The 20,245-nt window shown below is 40.2% G+C and overlaps 1 protein-coding gene across 1 annotated transcript in view; it reads left to right on the top strand.

Moving 5' to 3' along the window:
- Positions 1-7,775, top strand: part of LIPI (lipase I) — a 60,090-nt gene extending 52,315 nt beyond the window's left edge. The window contains exons 11-12 of the mRNA XM_050892744.1: positions 5,100-5,280; positions 7,703-7,775. Of these exons, the coding sequence (XP_050748701.1) occupies positions 5,100-5,280; positions 7,703-7,775 (254 nt within the window). The remainder of the gene's footprint in view (positions 1-5,099; positions 5,281-7,702) is intronic.
- Positions 7,776-20,245: the final 12,470 nt, after the last annotated feature.

Here is a 20,245-nt window from a genome sequence, read left to right on the forward strand (position 1 = left end):
ACCTACAGTCGATGGCTGCTAAATGTCATTCCCTTGAATACAATTATAACTTTAAAAAAAAGTGCATTGTCCATTTGCTCTAAATGCATCTTTGATGGATGCTTCTGTATCTTTGTGATAGATTCCCCCCCTCACCCCCATAACTCAATTGGATGAAGTCTTACATTGTTGTAATAATCAATGCTGATATAAAATCAATTAGAAATTGGTCTGGCATTATGAAACTGAGATTCTGGGTCAGATTCTAGGTACAAAGTAATCAAAGTGCTTAACCTTCTGCACTATAAGGGTTTTAGAGGTTAATTTTCACTCAGAAGCATGATTATGTTTGTAATTAGGCAGTACTGTTATTAGTAGTATAACTGCTTTTGACACAACTCAAATCAAATTATGGTTCAAAGTCTTAATTGTTAAGCTGAGTAATTGGAAAAAGGTAAATGACCTCTTAGTTCATCCTGGTAATCCAATACTTCATTTTGTACTGATGTGACTGATGATACCACTATGATGGGTTTGCTCTTATTTGTCCCACCAGTTTTCTGTCGGATGTGTCAGATGACCTTCAAAATGGGTGCTGCCTTTGGGCAAGTAGAATGTAAATCTGGCTTTTAAGTTGAGGCTAACTGGGGGGAAAGAAAGGGGTTAGTAGATGTGCTTCTAAAAAGAAAATGTGAATCACAGCAGTGATGGTAGTGATTTGCATATATTTCTTTATAGGTTTAATTAGAGATGTTGTTACATATATGGCCTATTCTCCATCCTCCTCTCATTCTGTTGACACATTCCTACTTCATGCCTACTAAAAATTGTTTAATAAAATTCTGATCCTGCTGAAATCACTGCCAAAATACCAATTCATTTCAATCTGCCAAATGTTCATACATGAAGTTCAGGCTTTATGAATTTTACACAGATAGATATGCATTAGCTTGTTGAGAGGAAAGACAGTTGCTCTAGCTGATCTTCCTATTTTGACTACAGGAGGTGATTTCCTGCTCTTTTTGCTACCTATCAGTAATACTAATATCTTAAAAAAACCAAAAACAAAACCAAAAACACAACAACAACCTAAGAACCAACCAAAAAAACCCAAACCAAAACAAAAAAACCCCAACAAAACTCCTCACAACCTGTGCAGAAAGATACACTTTACAGCAGAACTAGGATGACTCTTACAAGAATGTTCTTGAATAGACTGTATGTGTTTAAAAAGATTACATAGCGCACAATTAGTACATAAAGGTGAGCATTTCCTCTTTGCTCTGAACAGTCAGCTATTGATACCTATCACATTTAGACCCTTATCCTCCGAGAAGACCTGAGCAATAAATGCTACTGATCCTCAGTGGCTGGGCCACAATGATAGTAACCGTCTAGATTTTATTTCCCTTTCTCTCTGTTTCATGTATTTCCAGCTCTATTTTGTTTCAGCACAAATGGAGGCAAAAAAAAAAAAAATAAAAAATGCAAGCCATCAACTTAACACTGTTTATGTGATATGATTAGAAATGTACATTTTCTGTAGAGTTGATGGAGAGAAGTTTTTCCTAGGCAGTAATTCAGATGACATCAGTTAGAAGGCATTAATACCCACTTGGATGTTTACATTTTAATTAGATACATAGTACTCCTTTACTGAAACACCTAGAAAAAGAAATTCATTGTGCCCTACAGTAACTAATATTTTTGAGCCTGGATTACTACTGGGAACACACCATCAAGTTGGTATTGCTTGCAGCATATTTTTAGGAGGGAAACTGATGAGTTTGTATGCGTGGACAAATAGCTGTATCACTTTGGTATCTTTCTCCCTCAGGATTTTTCTTTTCTTGTTTTATTCACATTCAAATCTTTTGCATCTGCTTATATCATTCCAAAACCAGTTCAAAGCCAAGATGTGATTTTGAGTTTTATTCTTGGCTCTTCCACCAATCTGTTTAACCATTTAAGTGGTCTATCACAGCAGTCTCTTTCTTACCCCATACACATATTAGGAATCATTAGCTTTGTCAATAGAGGATAAGCATCCACATGGAAAAGCTCTGTAATGCACACAAGGTGCAGTCTGTTGATGTTACATCATGTGCCTTGTTATATTACCAAAACAATTAAGTTATCTGAGTATGAACACTGCATGTACACATCACATCATTTTTAAATCAAAGCACTTAGAAGCAAAGAAATGAATAATTAAGAACACATAAAACTTATGCTGCCCACACAGTAAGTGCATTATTCTTATCAAGATTTTTACCTTACTAGACTATAAGCTCTTGAAGGAAGGAAGATTTTAGCTGTTGCTGTTCCATACTTGTCTACCATCTAACATAAAAGGATCCTGTCTGCTCTATAGCAAAAGTGGAGGAAACCAAGGAAGATCCCCTGTCTTAAAAATAATATGCAGTTCATCTAGTAATTTCCATTTTGATCTAAGCTGATCATTATTCAGTCCCTAATAAATTCTGAGTATAACTGCTTGGCCATTGTTTAACTTTGTTTTTTTGCTACCTGAGCAAAAATTTTCTCCTGTGGAAACTGCACTGAGACCATAGATGCCAAGAACTCATGCCATATTAGAGCAATCTTACCTGCACTGCCAAGTGTTATCCATAAGGATGTTTTTGATTGTCTTGTAAAATGAGCATACCAAACTGGTCACTACCCTAAACGAGCCTTCTGACTGGGAATTAGTGGTTAGCACAGGGAAGCAAAGAAACTCTCTGCCACAGCGGGATATGTCATACATTGCTTTGTGCAGTTGGTCCCATTTCAGTTCATGACTTCTGCCACTAGCATTTTAGTTTTCTTCTTCCATGCTTCATCTCTCAGACCATCTGTATAGCAAGGTGACTTCTGAGTCTGAAGCCATAGCAGCCTGGATTTTGACACAATCATATCCATAGTCATGTACCAGTACTGGATATGCTCCAAGACACTTTCGCTAAAGAGGCCTGTGTCTTCACTGCACAATCTGTGATGAGCCTAATTGGCACACCTGCTTTCAGGCTGTTGTTGGGAAAACTTGCATGACGCGATTTTAAGTGTGTTACTACTCTGAAAACCTTTTTCTAAGCTAATGTTGCTGTCTGCATCTCAAATCCTGAGATTTCAAAGTCTATCTTTCCTCTGGTTTTGCTCCTTTTGCAAAATGTTGTAAATGCTTGGCATTAGGTTTTGTCATATGTGTATAAGAGTGTGTGTGTGTGTGTATATATATACGTATAAAATTTCTTAGCTAACAAAAAGAAGCTCAGTAGAAAAAGAAGACATTTTAGAATATACTTTAAACAGTAAAAATCTTCGGAAGGCTGTGAGGAATTGCATATATAATAAAAAATAATAAAAAATGCACATATAATAAAAATAATTAAAAATATATAATATATATAAATACATATATAATAAAAAATAATTTAAAAAATCAGCTCAGCCTTCAGTTCTCATAGTCCCTTTACTTTAAGATTAGGCAGAAAGTGCATGAGCTATCACAGTTTAGTAGTTATTTAGAAATTTAAGGTTTTTTTCATAGGATTTCCATCTGTTCAGCCTTCCATACTCCCTTCCATTTCCACAGCTGTAATTTGTATTCTCATGTCATACATGTATTTAGAAAAGGCATGCACATAAATAGATCGTATAAATGTTGATGAACTGAAGAGTCATGCAGTGTTGTTTTTAAGATTCACCTTACCTACCTCTTGTCTGTCTTGATCATTGATGAACTTTCCCCAAGCATGCCTTTATTTTTTTCCAATCTCTAAACTATTTCCAACAACCAGCGAGAAGTGGGTTCTGTTTGTTTACTCTTTATATGAATTATTAGTAATGAAAATTTCCTTTCTCGCTGTAATACATCAATATTTTTTTCCAAAATAACTTAGCTCCACTCCTGTAGAAATGTTTATTCTACAATGCTGAAACGAAGCTTGTTTGTTGTCCTGGAATGCTTATTTAATATTTCATGAACTCTGGAGATAAAAAGAAGTATTTAATTTCTGGAAAATTGTGTTTGCTGAGATTTACAAAAGGTGAATTCTCTCCCTTCTGCTTGAGACACCCTAAAATGTGAATTCTTATTCCACTTGCTTAACACTCATCTCTGTGTAGTCTAGTTCTATTCTCATGCTCGTTATTGACTGTTCCTCACAAAACCATGCTTCTTTGTTTCGGGGTATTACATTCACAATAGCAACTTTCTGAATTTGGAGGACGTCAAATCGTATTTCAGTGCTGGGGTGAGGTCTATAAAAGCTTCCAGAGCTGATGGTCAAGCTATTGCTTGTAGTGCCATTGAGGCACTACACTTACACCCAAGGAGCAAGGAGGAGGGAAAGAAATGATCTGAGGAGGAAGATGAACCCACAGGTTAGGTACACTGGGAAGGGATCTGGCTCTGTGTATGTAACCTCCATCATTTCTTAATCTCTCTGTCCCAATGTCCTCAGCCGCAGAATAAGATTAATAATATTTACCAGCCAGTGGTAGTGGGTCACTAATTAGTCAGAATACGCGCAATAAAATATAATTTATGTGTCTTGGTAGGATATTAGTGATTCTTCGGGCAATCACGACCTGATGCCTGTTTTCAGCTGGTAATGGCTGGCAGAAGCCACTTGGCAAATTCCCAGGAGGCATAACATGCGACCTTCACAGGGTGATAACAATTTACTGTTGGAAGAGTTTGCCCGGGAGCCTGGTCGATTTTCCATCATTCAAAGTATTTACGTCCAGAACGCGTGTTTCTGCCGAATACGAGTGTCGGCCGGACCCCCCCCCCCCCAGCGAGGGCCGCCCCGCGTCCCCCCCGCCCCCGGCTGCGGGCGCCCCTCGGGGCGGGGCGGGGCGGGGCGGGCCGGGCCGTCGCTGTCCGCGGTGCTGAAGCGCTCCTGCCCGCCGGAGCGCGGCAACTTTCCGACTCCGCCCGTGCGTGCGTCCGCTCGGGCACATTTCCCGGGAGCGCGGCCTGTAATTAAACTAACTCCTCCCTTCAGCTGCAATAATTGCACCGCCAGAAGCCCGTAGGAACGGGTGCCTTCCTCTCGCTCTCCACCCCCACCCCCCCTTTTTTTTATTAATATTTCTTTTTTTTCCTTTAACAGAGCAAGTAAGCTTGCTCCGCCTGGACTGTGCAAACTACCGACCGTGCACCCCGGGGGGCTTTAATGCCAGCGGGATCTGCCCGCCGCCCTTCCCCGAAAAACTTCGGGCACGCCTCCCCGCATCTCCCGGGACCGCGTTTCGAGGCTCCCGGTGCCCTCCCCCCCCACTCCCACCGCCCAGGTAAGAGCCGGGGGGCTGGGGCAGAGAGGAAAAAAAGGGGGGGGGGGGAGGGAAAAGGCGGAATCCTGCGCTTTACTGTCCCCCTCCACACACCCCAAGGCGGGCTGGGGCGCACCCCGGGGGGCGGGGGGGGGCGAGACGGGGGCGGGCGGGGCGGCCGCCTTCTTCCGGGCCGCCTCCCCGCGGTGCCTTCCCGGGCGCGGCGGTGGTGGCACCTCCGTACCGTCTCTCCGGTGCCGGGGTGATCCCTCGGCAGTCGCCTGCCGCCAGGTAACTTCCCGAAGTTTTTGGCGGGGCTGGAGTAGCGGCTGGAGGTGGGGAAGCGGGGTCTGCCTGGGCTTGGAGGGGGGGAGTTCGGGGGGGGGTGGGGGTGCGGAGCCCAGGGGCAAAATAGAGCCCGGGGCAGTGGGGATAACACCTGGTGTGAAACCGTGCTTTGCTTCCAGTTAGGCTCGTACTGGGCATCCCCTCAAAATCTTAATGCTAAAGGGGAGGAGGAATCGGTGAAGTGCTGGTGTGCAGAAAGGGCACAGGAGTTTTGCTCGTTTACCCTCTTCTGCGGGCGGTTTGATGTGTAAAAATGCCAAAGCTTTATTTCAAATTATGGATTACGTATACAAGGCAGTTTAGCTCATAAAAGGTGTTAGAGTGTAGTACGTAAATTGGAAATTGCAGACTTCCTTTATTAATTTGGAACTAGCATAATATATTCAATTTTGTTGATGTTAATAGTAAGAAAAAGTTAGGCAATAAAATAGTTGTAATTAGCTTTGGGAGAAGTAATACAAATGCAAATGAGTTTGATGGCACTTCAGTATAGGCATATTTCGCCAAAGAAAACCCAACCGTATAAATCTAAGCTCTCTGCAACCAGCACAGCAGGAGGCCTTTCTTTTGCAGTTTTCATAACTTTGGATAACAGGAAATATGTCCATTGCATACATATGTGTATAGATAAAGAATTTATGGTCAAGAAGGAACAGTAATACTCAAGATGGGTACTTATGTAGGCCTTTAGGATTGCAGAAATAGTCTCTAATTATATTGTAAAAAAAAAACCCAAAACAAACCAACTTGGGTCAAGAATAGCCAGGGTACCAGCTGTAAATCAGGGGAAATAACTATCCTGCTAGCCAAAGATATTGCTCGTTATTTGAAGTTGTTGATACTGAGTCACTTATTTGAGATTTAACCTACAATATATATACTTCATGAATTAAAATACTTGTGGAAAATCAGCGCTATTTTATTCCTAATGTTATGGGAAATTAATAATGGAAACTAATTGTGGAGTTACATGTTATGTATTACTTTTCAGGTACTTCTTTGCAGCTAGTACATGTTACACTATTTCTCTGGCATTTTTATACAGCTGGAGATAGCAAGTGCATAGGTGATTGCTTTTGGTCATTACGCAAAGTGTAAGCCAGAAGTACAGAGACAATTTTTTTAAAAAGGATTAATTCACTTGTCTCGTATCTCATGCTGGGCAGTGAGGAGTTAGGTATATTCTATTGCATTTCAAATTTGATTCAAGTAGAAGTGTTTACCTGCATTTGCCCATCCAAAACTCCATCAACAATGTGAGTCAGAGAAATTAGAATGATAAATAGACACAGTACTTTCATAAGGATATTGATATAGCTAACAATTACAATGTACATTCACTTATCAGTCTTACTTGGTAACGTTAATAACCCATGTGCAATTGAAGTCTCTTATTATTAAAGAAAACTCAAACCAACAGATTTATATGTTTCTTTCTAGTTAATATGTAGAAATTGGGTGTAAATGTGTGTTTTTCCTCTCTTAAATGACCTTTACCTGTATGCAGAGGACTGCTACCTGATCTACATGTTGCTCAAGCCCCGGATAGGTTACTTACGGTCTGCTGTTTCTCTGAGTAGTTACGAATTTCAGTTGCACGTTTTTCTGTGACTTCAGAATGAATGAAAAACGTCTCTGCTGACGTCAGTCGAGCTCTTGAAATCAACACAGAGAAATATGTTTATACTGAGGATTCCTTTATTCCAACATTCCTAAATTAAGCAGGTTATAAGCACATATCAGAAGAAATATGAAAAAATCCCACCACTCCTATATCCAATCCTGTAGAAATGATAGGAAAAGAAATAACTTGATGGATGAAAGCCATTTAATATGTTTTTACTAAACTACAGTAGGATTAGATTTACTTTTCCGATGTAAATTTTTGTGCAGGTTCAAGTACTAGGTGGGCGTTATTGCCTTCCTTTGTCCTTCATTGACTACTTCTTGTTTGTGCTGGAATTAAGTTTCCCAACTGTGAGAGGTCATCAGGCTTTTTCATAAGTAGCAATTGAAATTGCCTAACATGCCTACAAAACTGAAAGCCGAGTCATCTGTTTAAAGAATGTTTTGAACTGGTATTTTTCTTTTTCAGTTATCTGAGCAGTGGAGAAACGGTTTATCTGACATCGATTCCCGTGGAATATGTGGGTTTTTCTGTGGAATAACTGATCTTAATGAACGTGGGGAATTGGCATCAGATTAAATCTTTATCCATGGTTCAGCTCATTGAAAAAACTTAGGAGTGCCTTCAGCTCAAGGGCTTTGCCTTTAAATGTTGAAGGTGGAAAACCTGTTACAGGGTCAGTTAGAAATTATAAGGAAAAACAAATGGCCACTTATGAAGTCTCTACTGATGAAATATTTTGTGAGAAGGAGAAAGCAGTCTGCACCTTTGGGGGGGAAAAAAACCCTGGAGCCCAAATACCTGTTTATCTGAGTATCAGAGTCACAAGACTTAATTAGTCTCTGTTATCCTACTAATGCATGTTTAGCTTACTACGAGTGAGAGAAAAGTCTTTGCAGAAAACAGAATAGTAGTAGCCTTTACAAAGAGAGGAACGAGCAACATGGCTACAATTGGAGCTGAGGCAGAAGTCACCCATACTGGACAACATGGAAAAGCATAACTTGACATCAGGGGTTAAACTCAGGTGCAAGTGAAAAAATAATGGTAGCCTTTGTCCAAAAAAACCTCAGTCAAGGTGTCAAAATGAGATATTGCTTTTATTACACTGTACTGATGCTGAGGCATTGATTTTTCTTTTATCTGCTGGTCTGCTTCTCAATCAGCAGAATTTCTTCATCAGCTCTACTTGGCACCTCACAACTTCATGGGGTTTGACTGGAAGTCGAGGCTGGGCCTCTGGAAGGTAGCATACTCTTGGCTATGGGGAAAACATAATATGAAATACTATGTTGATTTTCACAGTATAATGTTTGCTCCTTTTCTCACCTATTTTAAACCATGATGTGGAAAGTAGCTTTACTTTCTTCATTAGGACAGCTTCCAAAACCTAAGACCTCCAAGAATGCTAGTTTTTCTTTTAAATGTAAGACAAATGCCCCACAGCAATAAATCCAAACCAATGGCTGCAGAAGCATTTCCTTCCCTGTTCACCCTGTAAACAACAAATTTCTGTCACAGAAATACACTAGCTAGAGCCTAGAATCAGTGATACAAAATATTGGATGAACGATGGATTTAAGGTGACACGTTCTCAGGAAGCTTGGTCAGAATAAAGACCTCTTCAGCTCACAGGCAGCAAGCGTCTGCCCTCGAAGTTAGATGTTTCTAGCCCTGGTGGATCAGGTCTTTTAAATCACTAGATACAATGTTGTTATGCATAGGAAAGTTATTCAAAGAATTTCTTGAGGATTTTAAAATTTACTAGCTATCGTGCTTTTTATCCTATAGGAGCCCAGACAGCTAAACTCTGGAGACATCCTTTAAAAGAGATATAGTGTAATTCCAATAAATATTAAAAACTGCTAGACTACTCTCAGAACACTTTTTGGTAAATTATGCACTCTCTGAATATACGAAGGTATGATTACTGGTACGAGTGGAACATTAACTGTCTCATTCCTCTGGGGTTTATGGCTACTTGGAGTTTACATAGCGTAACAGGAAACAGTTCTAAGGTTTTTTCCTATCTCTGTTGTTACTCCCACTCAAAAAACTAGGTGAATTTTTGACCTTTCCCTTTCTTCAGAGTTATTCTGCCCTGGAATTTTTCTTCAAGTCCATCAAGATTATTTTAGGTTAGGGAGGGGGGATTTACAAGAATAGCTATGCCAATATGCCTTGATAGTGGTAATAATGTAAAAATCTGTAGTATATAAACAACACAGTAATTTAGTAAGGTATTAAATCCTAATCAGTTCTTTAACTATACTATGTGAGCCTCACTGGAATGTATTCAATAGATCACCTTCTAGCTAATTCAGTTTTTCTAAACAGTCCTGTACAATATTATTATATGCATTTGTAACTGTACAAAAAAAGAAAAGCAAAAGCCAGTAGGGACTAAACTTGCTCTCAGGCACATTTGGAAATCCTATGCATATCAAATAGCACAACTGGGACTTATTTATTCATATGTTGGCGGTTAGGAAAGGTGGCAGTCTTTGACGAACCTACTCAGCCTTTACCGTGCTGCTTGTATGCACCTGAGCTGATCGACAAATCAGACTGCCATCTCCCATCCCTTAGCTGCTCTCCATTAAGACTTGCAAGTCTGTTCACCGCTGCAAGAGACTGAATAATTGATTTCTGCAGCCATGCTCCCGTGTTGAGGAAGCTGTAGCGTGGTTCTGCTTCTGCGCTCCCAGGAGCGCATGGGGCTGCACGGCTTCCCGAGCGAGTTCTAGCAGCGATTTACCATTCCTGTTTGTGTATGACACATCCAGATATTTCAGAGTGGTTTCCAGTCATTAAATATATATTATGACACTCATGCAGATAGTTATTATGCCTGCTTTTCTGATGGGAGTAGGAATTTTTTTCCCTTATTTTTTCTTGTTCAGTCAGAGTAAAGGGTGCACCCTGAAAATTGCCCTGCTAAATTTCACCTCTGAAGAGATGAAGTTAGGGTTAGAGCTTGTTAGCTGAGCCGTAGTAACTGCCTTAGTCCTAAAATGTGTCAGCGTAAGCACGCTTGCACTGAAACATCTTTATGTTGCTTTAGTCACCTTAGGGGGCTTGGAAGTCCTGCTTCCAGTCTCACCAGACCAAAAGGCACTAGTGGAGTGTCTCTATGCTACCTTTGCTTCATCTCTCCACTAAAAAAAGTGAAGAGATGCTTTAGCCAAAATGTGTAAGGACCCAGGGAGAAACAAATGTAAGTTACATCAACCTCTGTGCACTTCTGATTTGTATTAGAGACAAAACAGATCACAGTAGCATGTCCAGGACGTGAGAGGCAGGCAGGTGATACACATCACCTTTTATTCCTTCCTTTTACAGAAATTTAATTATCTTATCTAGTGTAGTACCCCCCTTTCTCATGCAAAGTGTAACAAAAGAAAACACATCTTAAACCTCACCACTTTCTAATATAAATGTAGAGTGGGGAAAAGAAATCAGAATAATGGATGCTTCAGAAAGGTGCTTGTGTTTAAGCGGTGCATTTTGTCCCTGCTCCTTTTTCTCTGCTCTTTGTTTGTTGTGGACCCTCATCTTAGAAATGAGTATTTCTCACAGGTTTTTTATTCTAACCTTTCAGTATTTTCTCCATGTGTGTCTGAGATCAAAAATGTTATCATCTGAATTTAATTTAGTACACCTTTCTCTGTGTGATGGGCTGCTATTTCAGAGGGTACAATGCCACTATTAATCATCATAAAGAAAATGCATGAAAACAGTCCAAAATATGTGTCAAGCACTTCAGTGTGATGGATGCACAATAGATGGCACCATTATTATCACTCAGCAACTTGAAAACTTTTGGTCCCCACATTTTCTCCCTTTCAAACATCATTAACTTGTTCGTGGGATCCAATACTTTGTGAAAAATATATTACTCTTCTACTCACTTTTTCCTCATCCTTCATGCTGTATTGACAGAGCCAGTTACCTGAAATTTCTTAATGCATTGTAAGTTTACTTCTTAGTGTATGAGATAGCAAAGAAAACCAAAACAAATGGTTTTATGGAACAAAAGTCAATTATATTGATTTTGATCTGTTAATGCAAAAGCAGATTGTATGAATGATTGTAATTAGGAAACATGTTTATTGGTCACAGTTTTATTTACTCCTTGGTTTTATTCTCTTTTGTGAATCAGAAAGACTTAAAGACTAAAATATCATAGTATCAACTGAATGTGGATAATATTCTTCTTTTAGGATTGTTACAAAAGTGATGCACTGTCCAGGTTCAGCAAAGCTTACAACGCTTGGAGTAAACTGGATCCGATTTTTGTATGGTGGGGAGCATATTGCAACTGATGAGAAATGTTCATATAGCCACACAAACTAGATAAGAAAACTTAAGCATTTCAAGTACCTGCTGGTAAATGGTGTTACCTGATTATGGATGCTGTTGTCTGGTAATAGGTAATGATAGCTGTATTCCTGTTTTAGTAGGGGTGGAGCAGGGCTGGATGCAGTCCAGTGCAGAGTGGGGAGGGCTATGTGACTTTGGAGTCCTTCTCTCATGTGCCAGGCAATACGAACCGTATCAGATGCTGCTGCTGATGGTGGTAGGAGGACCTGCTCTTCTTGTAAATGGTCTGGTATATTTAGCCCTAGGGTAAGTTGCATGAGATTACATCTATGTGGAAGGTGTAGTAAGAAGGAGGCTTACCTTATGCACTGGTAGCACAGTGACACTTCCTTTCTGCCCCTCTGGAAAGCCAGGTGCCAGAGTCTTTGTGGTGGGTTGACCCTGGCTAGATGTCAGGTGCCCACCAAAGCCGCTCCATCACTCTCCTCCTCAGCTGGACAGGGGAAACAAAATATAACAAAAGGCTCGTTGGTCGAGATAAGGACAGGGATATCACTCACCAATTACTGTCACGGGCAAAACAGACTCGACTTGGGGAAAAAAATTAATTTAATTTATTACCAGTCAAATCAGAGTAGGATAATGAGAAATAAACCAAATCTTAAAAACACCTTCCCCCCACCCCTCCCTTCTTCCTGGGCTTAACTTTACTCCTGATTCTCTCTACCTCCTCCCTCCCAGCGGCGCAGGGGGATGGGGAATGGGGGTTTGGGTCAGTTCACCACATGTTGTTTCTGCCGCTCCTTCCTCCTCAGGGGGAGGACTCCTCACACTCTTCCCCTGCTCCAGCGTGGGGTCCCTCCCACGGGAGACAGTCCTCCACGAACTTCTCCAACGCGAGTCCTTCCCACGGGCTACAGTTCTTCACGAACTGCTCCAGCATGGGTCCCTTCCACGGGGTGCAGTCCTTCAGGAACAGACTGTTCCAGCGTGGGTCCCCCGCGGGGTCACAAGTCCTCCCAGCAAACCTGCTCCAGCGTGGGCTCCTCTCTCCACAGGTCCTGCCAGGAGCCTGCTCCAGCGGGGGCTTCCCATGGGGTCACAGCCTCCTTTGGGCATCCACCTTCTCCGCATGGGCTGCAGGTGGATATCTGCTCCACTGTGGACCTCCATGGGCTGCAGGGGGACAGCCTGCCTCACCATGGTCTTCACCGCGGGCTGCAGGGGAATCTCTGCTCTGGCGCCTGGAGCACCTCCTCCCCCTCCTTCTTCCCTGACCTTGGTGTCTGCAGAGTTGTTCCTCTCACATCTTCTCACTCCTCCCTCCGGCTGCAGTTTGTTGTGCAGCTTTTTTCCCCTTTCTTAAATACGTTATCCCAGAGGCACTACCACCGTCGCTGATAGGCTCGGCCTTGGCCAGCAGCGGGTCCATCTTGGAGCCGGCTGGCATTGGCTCTATCGGACATAGGGGAAGCTTCTGGCATCTTCTCACAGATGCCACCCCTGTAGCGCCCTTGCTACCAAAACCTTGCCATGCAAACCCAATACAGTCTTGCTATGAGCTGCCCATTGCCGGTGCCTGGATCCTTTGAAAGACTCAGTGTTTCACTGCTACAACCATGATACCACAGCTCCTTCCCCTTTGTGCAACCCGGTCTGCACATGAGCAGCAACTGTCTATCCCTGGTATACAAATCTAGTGAGACAGACCACTGCAGACCACAGATTTTCCCAGGGTGAGATCATTCACGTGATATATTCTAACCATTACCTGCAGGAGACTGTATGTAGGGATGTGTTTTGAATGTGGAAATTGAGGATTATAAATAAATAGGGTTGCAAGCAAGACTTCTGCAAGTTTGGTGTAGTTGGCTATTTCAAACTTATCCAAAGCCCGTTGATATTGTGTAATGTGTTATATACGTATGTTTGAAAGGTTTTTTTTTGGTTTGGGAAAAAAATAAAGGGAATGAAGTCAGATGTTCACATTTCACCATGCTACGTTTCATTTTCTTGCAAGAAAGAACATACTTGATTTAAGAGGTTTCTTTTTGTTTCTTTATGAGATCTTTGATATTTTGTATTTTTTCTAAAGCATTGGTTTAAGGATAAATGCCTTGCCTAGAAATCTTGGCTTCTGAGATTGAATTTTTCTGCTGTTTTGTGAAAGGATTGAAACTGTGAACCCTGAAGGCAGCAACACCAGAAGGCAAACAAAAAATTGATTTTTATTTGGTCATTTGTGAAATAAAACAGTATTTTTGAGTGGTGGGTGGCAACAGCACTGCTTTCAACCGCTTTTTATAGTTTCCACAACTATCTTCTGCTCTCTATAGTGATACAGCCAATTCCTGTATCAGATACTATCATCTGAACAACTGTAGGAAAAATCTTAAAAGCTGAAGTCATCCAATAATTAAACTTCCTATTGCAAAGAAATTTTTTACATTTTGGAAAAAAACCCTTTTCAGTCTTAATGAAATTGCCATGAAGGTCCATAGTATTTCATAAAAGTGAAATTGATAAGTTTCAGTAGACAAAAGAACGGAAGAATCTATCTTTCTAAAGGCTAAATACCTAGGTTAAAACATATTGGCCTTCATTCAGGTACCATTAATTCACAGTTACAATATGCCTGTAGGTCATTTTTATTTCTCTTAGCACTACACGTGTTGTTTTCTTTATAGCATTAATCTGATGTTAAAAAACCTCAATTTTAGAAATATTACAACTCTTACATTTTTCACTTTAAATTTTAATCAGAGGGTATGGAAGAATCAATACTTACTTAAATTTTGAAAGGTTCTGAAAGCAAACCTGATTGTAAGTAAGTTAGTGAATTAATGATTTGGTACGTTACTGAATAATCAATAATTGCTAGCTGATGTTCTGAATCACTCTTACTAAATATGTTTTGGAAAGTTTGTAATTACACCATGTAAGTTTCGGGCAGGCGTGCTTAACTGAAGAAGTCGTCATGACATAGAGAGGCACATGTTCTGATACGATAAGAAGCTGCGTTCCACCAACGGATGAGGGATCGTGCTCCAATGGAGAGCTGGAGAGGAAGAGGTGTCCGTATGAGCGTGACTATGCACCTTAGCCTATTTTATACTTCAGCTGGGGGCAAGCTCTCTGACCTCCTGTGGTAGCCAGTGGAGGACACAGGGTCTACTCTGCAGCAAGTCTCAGCTGGAGTCTAATTTTGGTGCTCTCCAGTGCCCTCCCAGAGAGTCCCCTTTCTCTTCACCGGCTACAGAGGAGGCATAGGAAGACTTGCCTCCTGAATTAGGAGCCTAGTGTTGGTGGGAATGTTTGCTCCAGCCTTCCTAGCCCCTTCAAAACCAAGCATTCTCTTGTCTTCATAAATCTGTTGTAGTGTTAGGAAGGTGGAGAAAGCTCTGGCATGCCCTGCTGTTTCATGTGCTCCGAGCCCACTTTTGCAGAAAGGGAGGAAGGTGACTTTCCCTCCCATGCCGTAGCACAGTGCAGACGGTATGCCTGCAAGGTAGGTGGCTTGTGAACCCTTTTTGATATCTAACTTGAGCCACAGCTGTCTCCAAACTGACAGGTATATCAGATTATCCGTTCTGTTTTCCTCTACCTGGGCTCTTGGAGATCTTAGGTGGGAGTTCATGACTTCTCACCTTCTATGCAGTGGCTACCAGCTAGAAGTGAGGACCAGGAGTGCTCTGGCCCACCAGTGGCAGCACTGAAAACCTCTGGTGTGGTATGGATATTGTTACGCTGCTCTTGTATTGCTTCTGAGTTTAAATAGGAAAAATCTTATCGTTACTGTTCATTACAGTGTGAAAACAATCCTGATACTGCAGGGAGGTCCTCACTGGATAGTATCTGGTTCCACAGATGGCCCTCTGAGGGATCTTGTATTTATAATGTCTTTGGTAATGCACTGACAGAAATAAGGTTAAAAAATACAGTCTTTGTAACAGGCAAAGTAAGACATCAGTGATGAATTCAATTATTTTAAATGCATCAGACCAGGTTCTGATTTCAGTTACGTGGATATAAACAGGCCTGCTGGTACCGTAGGTTTTTGTGCCTGTAAGGAAGATCAGAATCTGGCTTCAGGCACGTAGATTCTCATTCAGTAAAATGCATGCAGTTTAGACTTTGCAATCTGTATTAGCAAAAGTTTTAGTCTGTCTTTGGCCTTGCCTTAGGCATTAGTGATTCCCCATGATTATAACATTCAAAATACTTTAAAGGGTGTTTTGTGGTTTTGGTGGTTTTTTGGGTTGGTTTTTTTTTTTTCCCTTTTATTTTTGCCTGGCTGTGTAACTCCAAGTATTTCACATACCTGCTAAAACTCTTGTATCAGTTTTCCATTTCAGAGAGATCCAGCTGATGGGACACATGACCTATCAACTCTTTAATGACCATGACTGAGAAAATAGTTAATGGTGGGGGGTTTTTGTTCTTCCATCTATCTCAAATCTATTTTATGAAAGCAGTGTAATGTGATACATTAAACAATATGCTGAGTACCACATTAACTATTTTTTTTTTAAGGTATATATTTGCTATTACTGTCTTCCTTTTATTAGGCACAGTTACAAATTTCAAATGTACAAGTATTCTTGAAGGAGAGGGAAGAGTGGGATTACTTTCTAAACCAAAGCACAAGAAATTCCAGTAGGGCAAAATAAAGGTTTCAACATCAAGCATATATGCGAGTCTTCAATTTTCAGACTGTGGTCTGAGCTAGGAATTACTATCCTACGTGGTGTAGCAATTTGCCTCACTTTATCTGACATAACATTTTTCTGAAGATGACTGTTCAAAGAATGTATTATAGCCATATAAGCTGTAGGCTGTAGTGTTAGCCACAGAGTGGTAGCAACAAGATGCAATGATTATTTCAGTATTTTTTAATAAAGAAATGAATATCTTTTTAATTCGTGAGTGAAAGACATGTACGGGGAGGCTGTCTATTAACAATGGCCTGAGAAGCCATTTATCCCTTTCCGCTATCTATACCAGATATTTCATTGGTGCTGTATGGAGAGGAAAAATGTACTTTAAATGTAGAGTTAAGTGACTAAATTCTACTTCATCTGCAACATTAACTTTCACTTTTATGAGGCAATAGTAACATTCCCATGATTTACCAGAAAGCTGGCATATTTTTGCTTGCCATTTACCAAACATTTACCAAATCTATGCTTGCATGGACTAAATATTGTTTTAAAAAAAGTAACTTTGTAAAGAAATTTATAAATTAATTATACTAAAAAGGGTACTTAAGTCTACATAGTTGATATACTCAGTGATTCAGACAAGACAAAAGCATATAAAATAATCCAAGCAGTAACAGAAGGAAAGCAAAATAGATGTAAGTTACTGCCACCCTCAAATCAAATTCTGCAAAGCCTATGGATTTTAATGGATCATGCCACTGAGATAGCAACAAATCTCTGGTAATGCAACTGAAAGCCTCCTAGCTTTTCATGCCAACACTACTTCAGCAAAAGTCTCATCTAAAACAAACTTCAGGCTTTGTTACAGTCCTTTATATGACAGATTTATCCATGTTAGCTGATTCCCTGCCAACTGCCTGCACCTAGTTCACTCTACATTAGTTACAGTTAGTTGTCAACAAATGGGAAGAAGGTCCCCTTGCCATTTTCTCTTGGCTGTGAAGCTGGCAAGTGTAGTTCTTGCAGCTATTTTTCAGGTAGAGTATTGTTATATGCATAAGTTTAGAGGAAGAAAAAAAAGATTAAAATAAATAGTGGTGATTGAGGTTTTTTGGTTTTGGTTTTTTGTTTGTTTTTCCCCGCTGTACTTTTTGGTGCAGGAAATGTTGGGTGAGCACAGCTGCATTCAGTTCTGTTGGGGTGCTTGTTAATTCAGCTGAGCCCTGGCTGGAGAGACCATGAAGGGTGTGGGGTTTGCCTTGTTTTTCTCGCCACCAGGGAAGGGAGAATGGCTGATTTAGAAGAAGGAGTAGAGAGAAGGAAGTTCTGTTGGTAAGATTTTATATCTCTGTTAGTCTGGTGTTTTTTCCCCTCTGATACTTTTCCTCTTCTAGCAAGTTTGGTGGAAATAAAAATAGATGTTCCCTGGAGAGTTAGATAGAGTAATTAATGAGGTTTTTGTCCCTTGGAGGATGTGATTTGTATATCTCTTGGCTTTCCTTCAATAAGTCTTGCAACAACAAAAATTTAAGTATGCTTTTAAAATCTGTTTGGTTTTTTTTTAAGATGTAATTTCTTGTCACCTCTTTCACAAGGTAACTAAAGGAAAAAGAGGGGAAAAAAGAAGACTTTCTCTTCCCCTCTGTCTCTCCTGACCTGTTGCACCTGCTGTTCCTATTAATTCAGCATACTTATGACTTGATTCTGTCCTTGGTCATTTTATTCCTGTATTGGAAGGGCTGAAGCAACACTGGTGTAAACCCAAATGATATAAAGGTTGTTAAAGACTTGGCAGTTAAGCTTTTTTACAGCAGTGTAGCCTCTCTTAGAACAATTGTTCTTTAATTAAGAAATGTGTTTGCTTGAGATAAACTTGTTTCCCTGCACCTGTTGTGTGGAAAGCAAGGTTCAGGATTCAGAGGAGATTTATGCCTTGGGTTCTGAGTCAGTTTTCTGCTTCTATATTGACAGCCTCCTGTTGAATTTTCATTGACAAATGGAAGCTCTAGTTTGAACTTTCAGTTACATATGTGGCAGTGGCTTTTCTTTGCTTCTCTTCCTTTACAAGTTGTCTCACAGAAGACAAGAAATATGACAGGAATGGTATCTCTCAGGATTAGATTCCCTCTCTCTCTTTGCAGTCCTGTGTTGTTGTGAAGTGTGCAGCTTCATCCCATTCCCTGCAGCCCCTTCTGCCTCTCTCTTTGTCTTTCTTCCATGGATGGAAGAAAATGTCTCTTGGATCCAAAATAAAAATTCACAATTTTTGCTGCTTCTGTTCTCATTTTGAATACTACGGATGTTGACCTCTAGGCTTCCTCCTAATAAGAGGGCCGTCGTCTTCCTCTGTTTACTATTTATGAATGTTCAAGCAAAAATGCTTTCTTAAAAGTTAGGTGTTTGCTTGTGGGGTTCAGATAAGGCATCTTAATACTTTCTTAGTTGTCATATTTATATTACAACTAGCAGGGCTGTAGATAGAAATGCCAGATTTTTATGGAACTCTAGCTTTCTGTAGACACAGTGAAAACAAAAATTATCTTGGAGATTTTAATTAATAGTAGATAAGTAGGTAAATAACTAATCGAATACCATCTGTTTGCTTACACTGAGAATCAAAAATGTGTCTATTAGTTTGGGGAAAGAATATTCATGAAACAGAATATCTCTTTTCAAAGATACCCTTTTTACAAAACTATTTCTTTGACCTTGCAGTGGTTATATAGAGAGAGAGAGATATATATATATATTTTTAGGCCATTTATTCATATTCATTGTTCTACACTTTTGCTTTGGGACTACCATTTTCAGTCATTTTGCTTCTCCTTTCCTCTCAGGGTTAAACAGCCCGGAAAAGGCAAGGCAAAACAAACAAACAAAGCGTTGTAGCATCCCTTCCTCTCTTCCCTCCATATGCCTTCATGAGAGGGGACGGGGAGGAACAGCCGAGTGCTGGCTGGGGAGGGCACTGTTTTGCTGAAATAACAGCTGTTCTAGTGGAGCCTAAACCAGACTCCTAAGGAGAACATCAAGGTGTCTGCAACACTGAGGAGTTTTTCTGTGCAGAAGGCCTAGTTTCCATAACTGGTTTTGAAGCAAAAGCCAATTTTCATTCTGAACAGCTACATGAAGTACATAGGAAGATACTTAGTGATCTGGGCCAGTAGTTGGAGCACTGATTAAATGAAAAAGTGAAAGTTTGAGTGTCATGGCAAACAGGAAGAATTAACCCCGCACCCAGCCCAACCAAGTTTCCATTGCCTTCCTTCCCTCCGTATGTGGGGACAGGTGGGGAGAAACTCAAGTGTAGTATTCTTCTACATGACAGCCTGTGTAGTTTTACTTAGATTTTTATTGCATAAATAATACTGTTTTTTTAAATTGCATAAAGCAGAGATATTTTTTATCAGAGATCATAGATCAGAATTGAGGACTGAAGATTATTGAGTATAATTTCAGTTGAACCTTTTGTTATGGATGGCTTCTGCATCCATGGGGTTGTAAACCACCTTTTTTGTTTTGTTTTTTTTTTAATGAAACTTACTATAATAGCAATATTAAAAGTATGCTTAATCACCCAATATGTAAACATTCCCTGCTGTTAGTATTTTTTCTTTTTTTTTAAAAGATAATTTTTTAAATTCCTACAACACTCTTCACAAGAATTTTATAGCAGTTTATAATGTAAAAACACAGGAAGTTTTTACAATACCATCTTTCTTAAAACTACTTAAGGAATTGTTGCAAGATTTTCCACATGCTGGATAAATTACCTAACTGTTCGTATACCAATTTCTGTGATATTTCTCTGTGCTTTAGGCTAGAAATTACATCTTAATTTTTTTCAGCCAGGGCCATGTAATTAGTACAGTTCTGACAAATCAGTATTTGATTAAACAGATCTTCTGAAGAAGCAAACCTGAGTCAGAGTGCTAAAAAGAGGCGGGGGAGGGGGAATAATAAATAGGTAAATGTTGCGTATGTCAGTGATGTGAAAACTGTGACCACTGGAAGATGTAGTTGGTCC

Source organism: Gymnogyps californianus, chromosome 1 (assembly GCF_018139145.2).
Source record: "Gymnogyps californianus isolate 813 chromosome 1, ASM1813914v2, whole genome shotgun sequence".
NCBI lineage: Eukaryota > Metazoa > Chordata > Aves > Accipitriformes > Cathartidae > Gymnogyps > Gymnogyps californianus.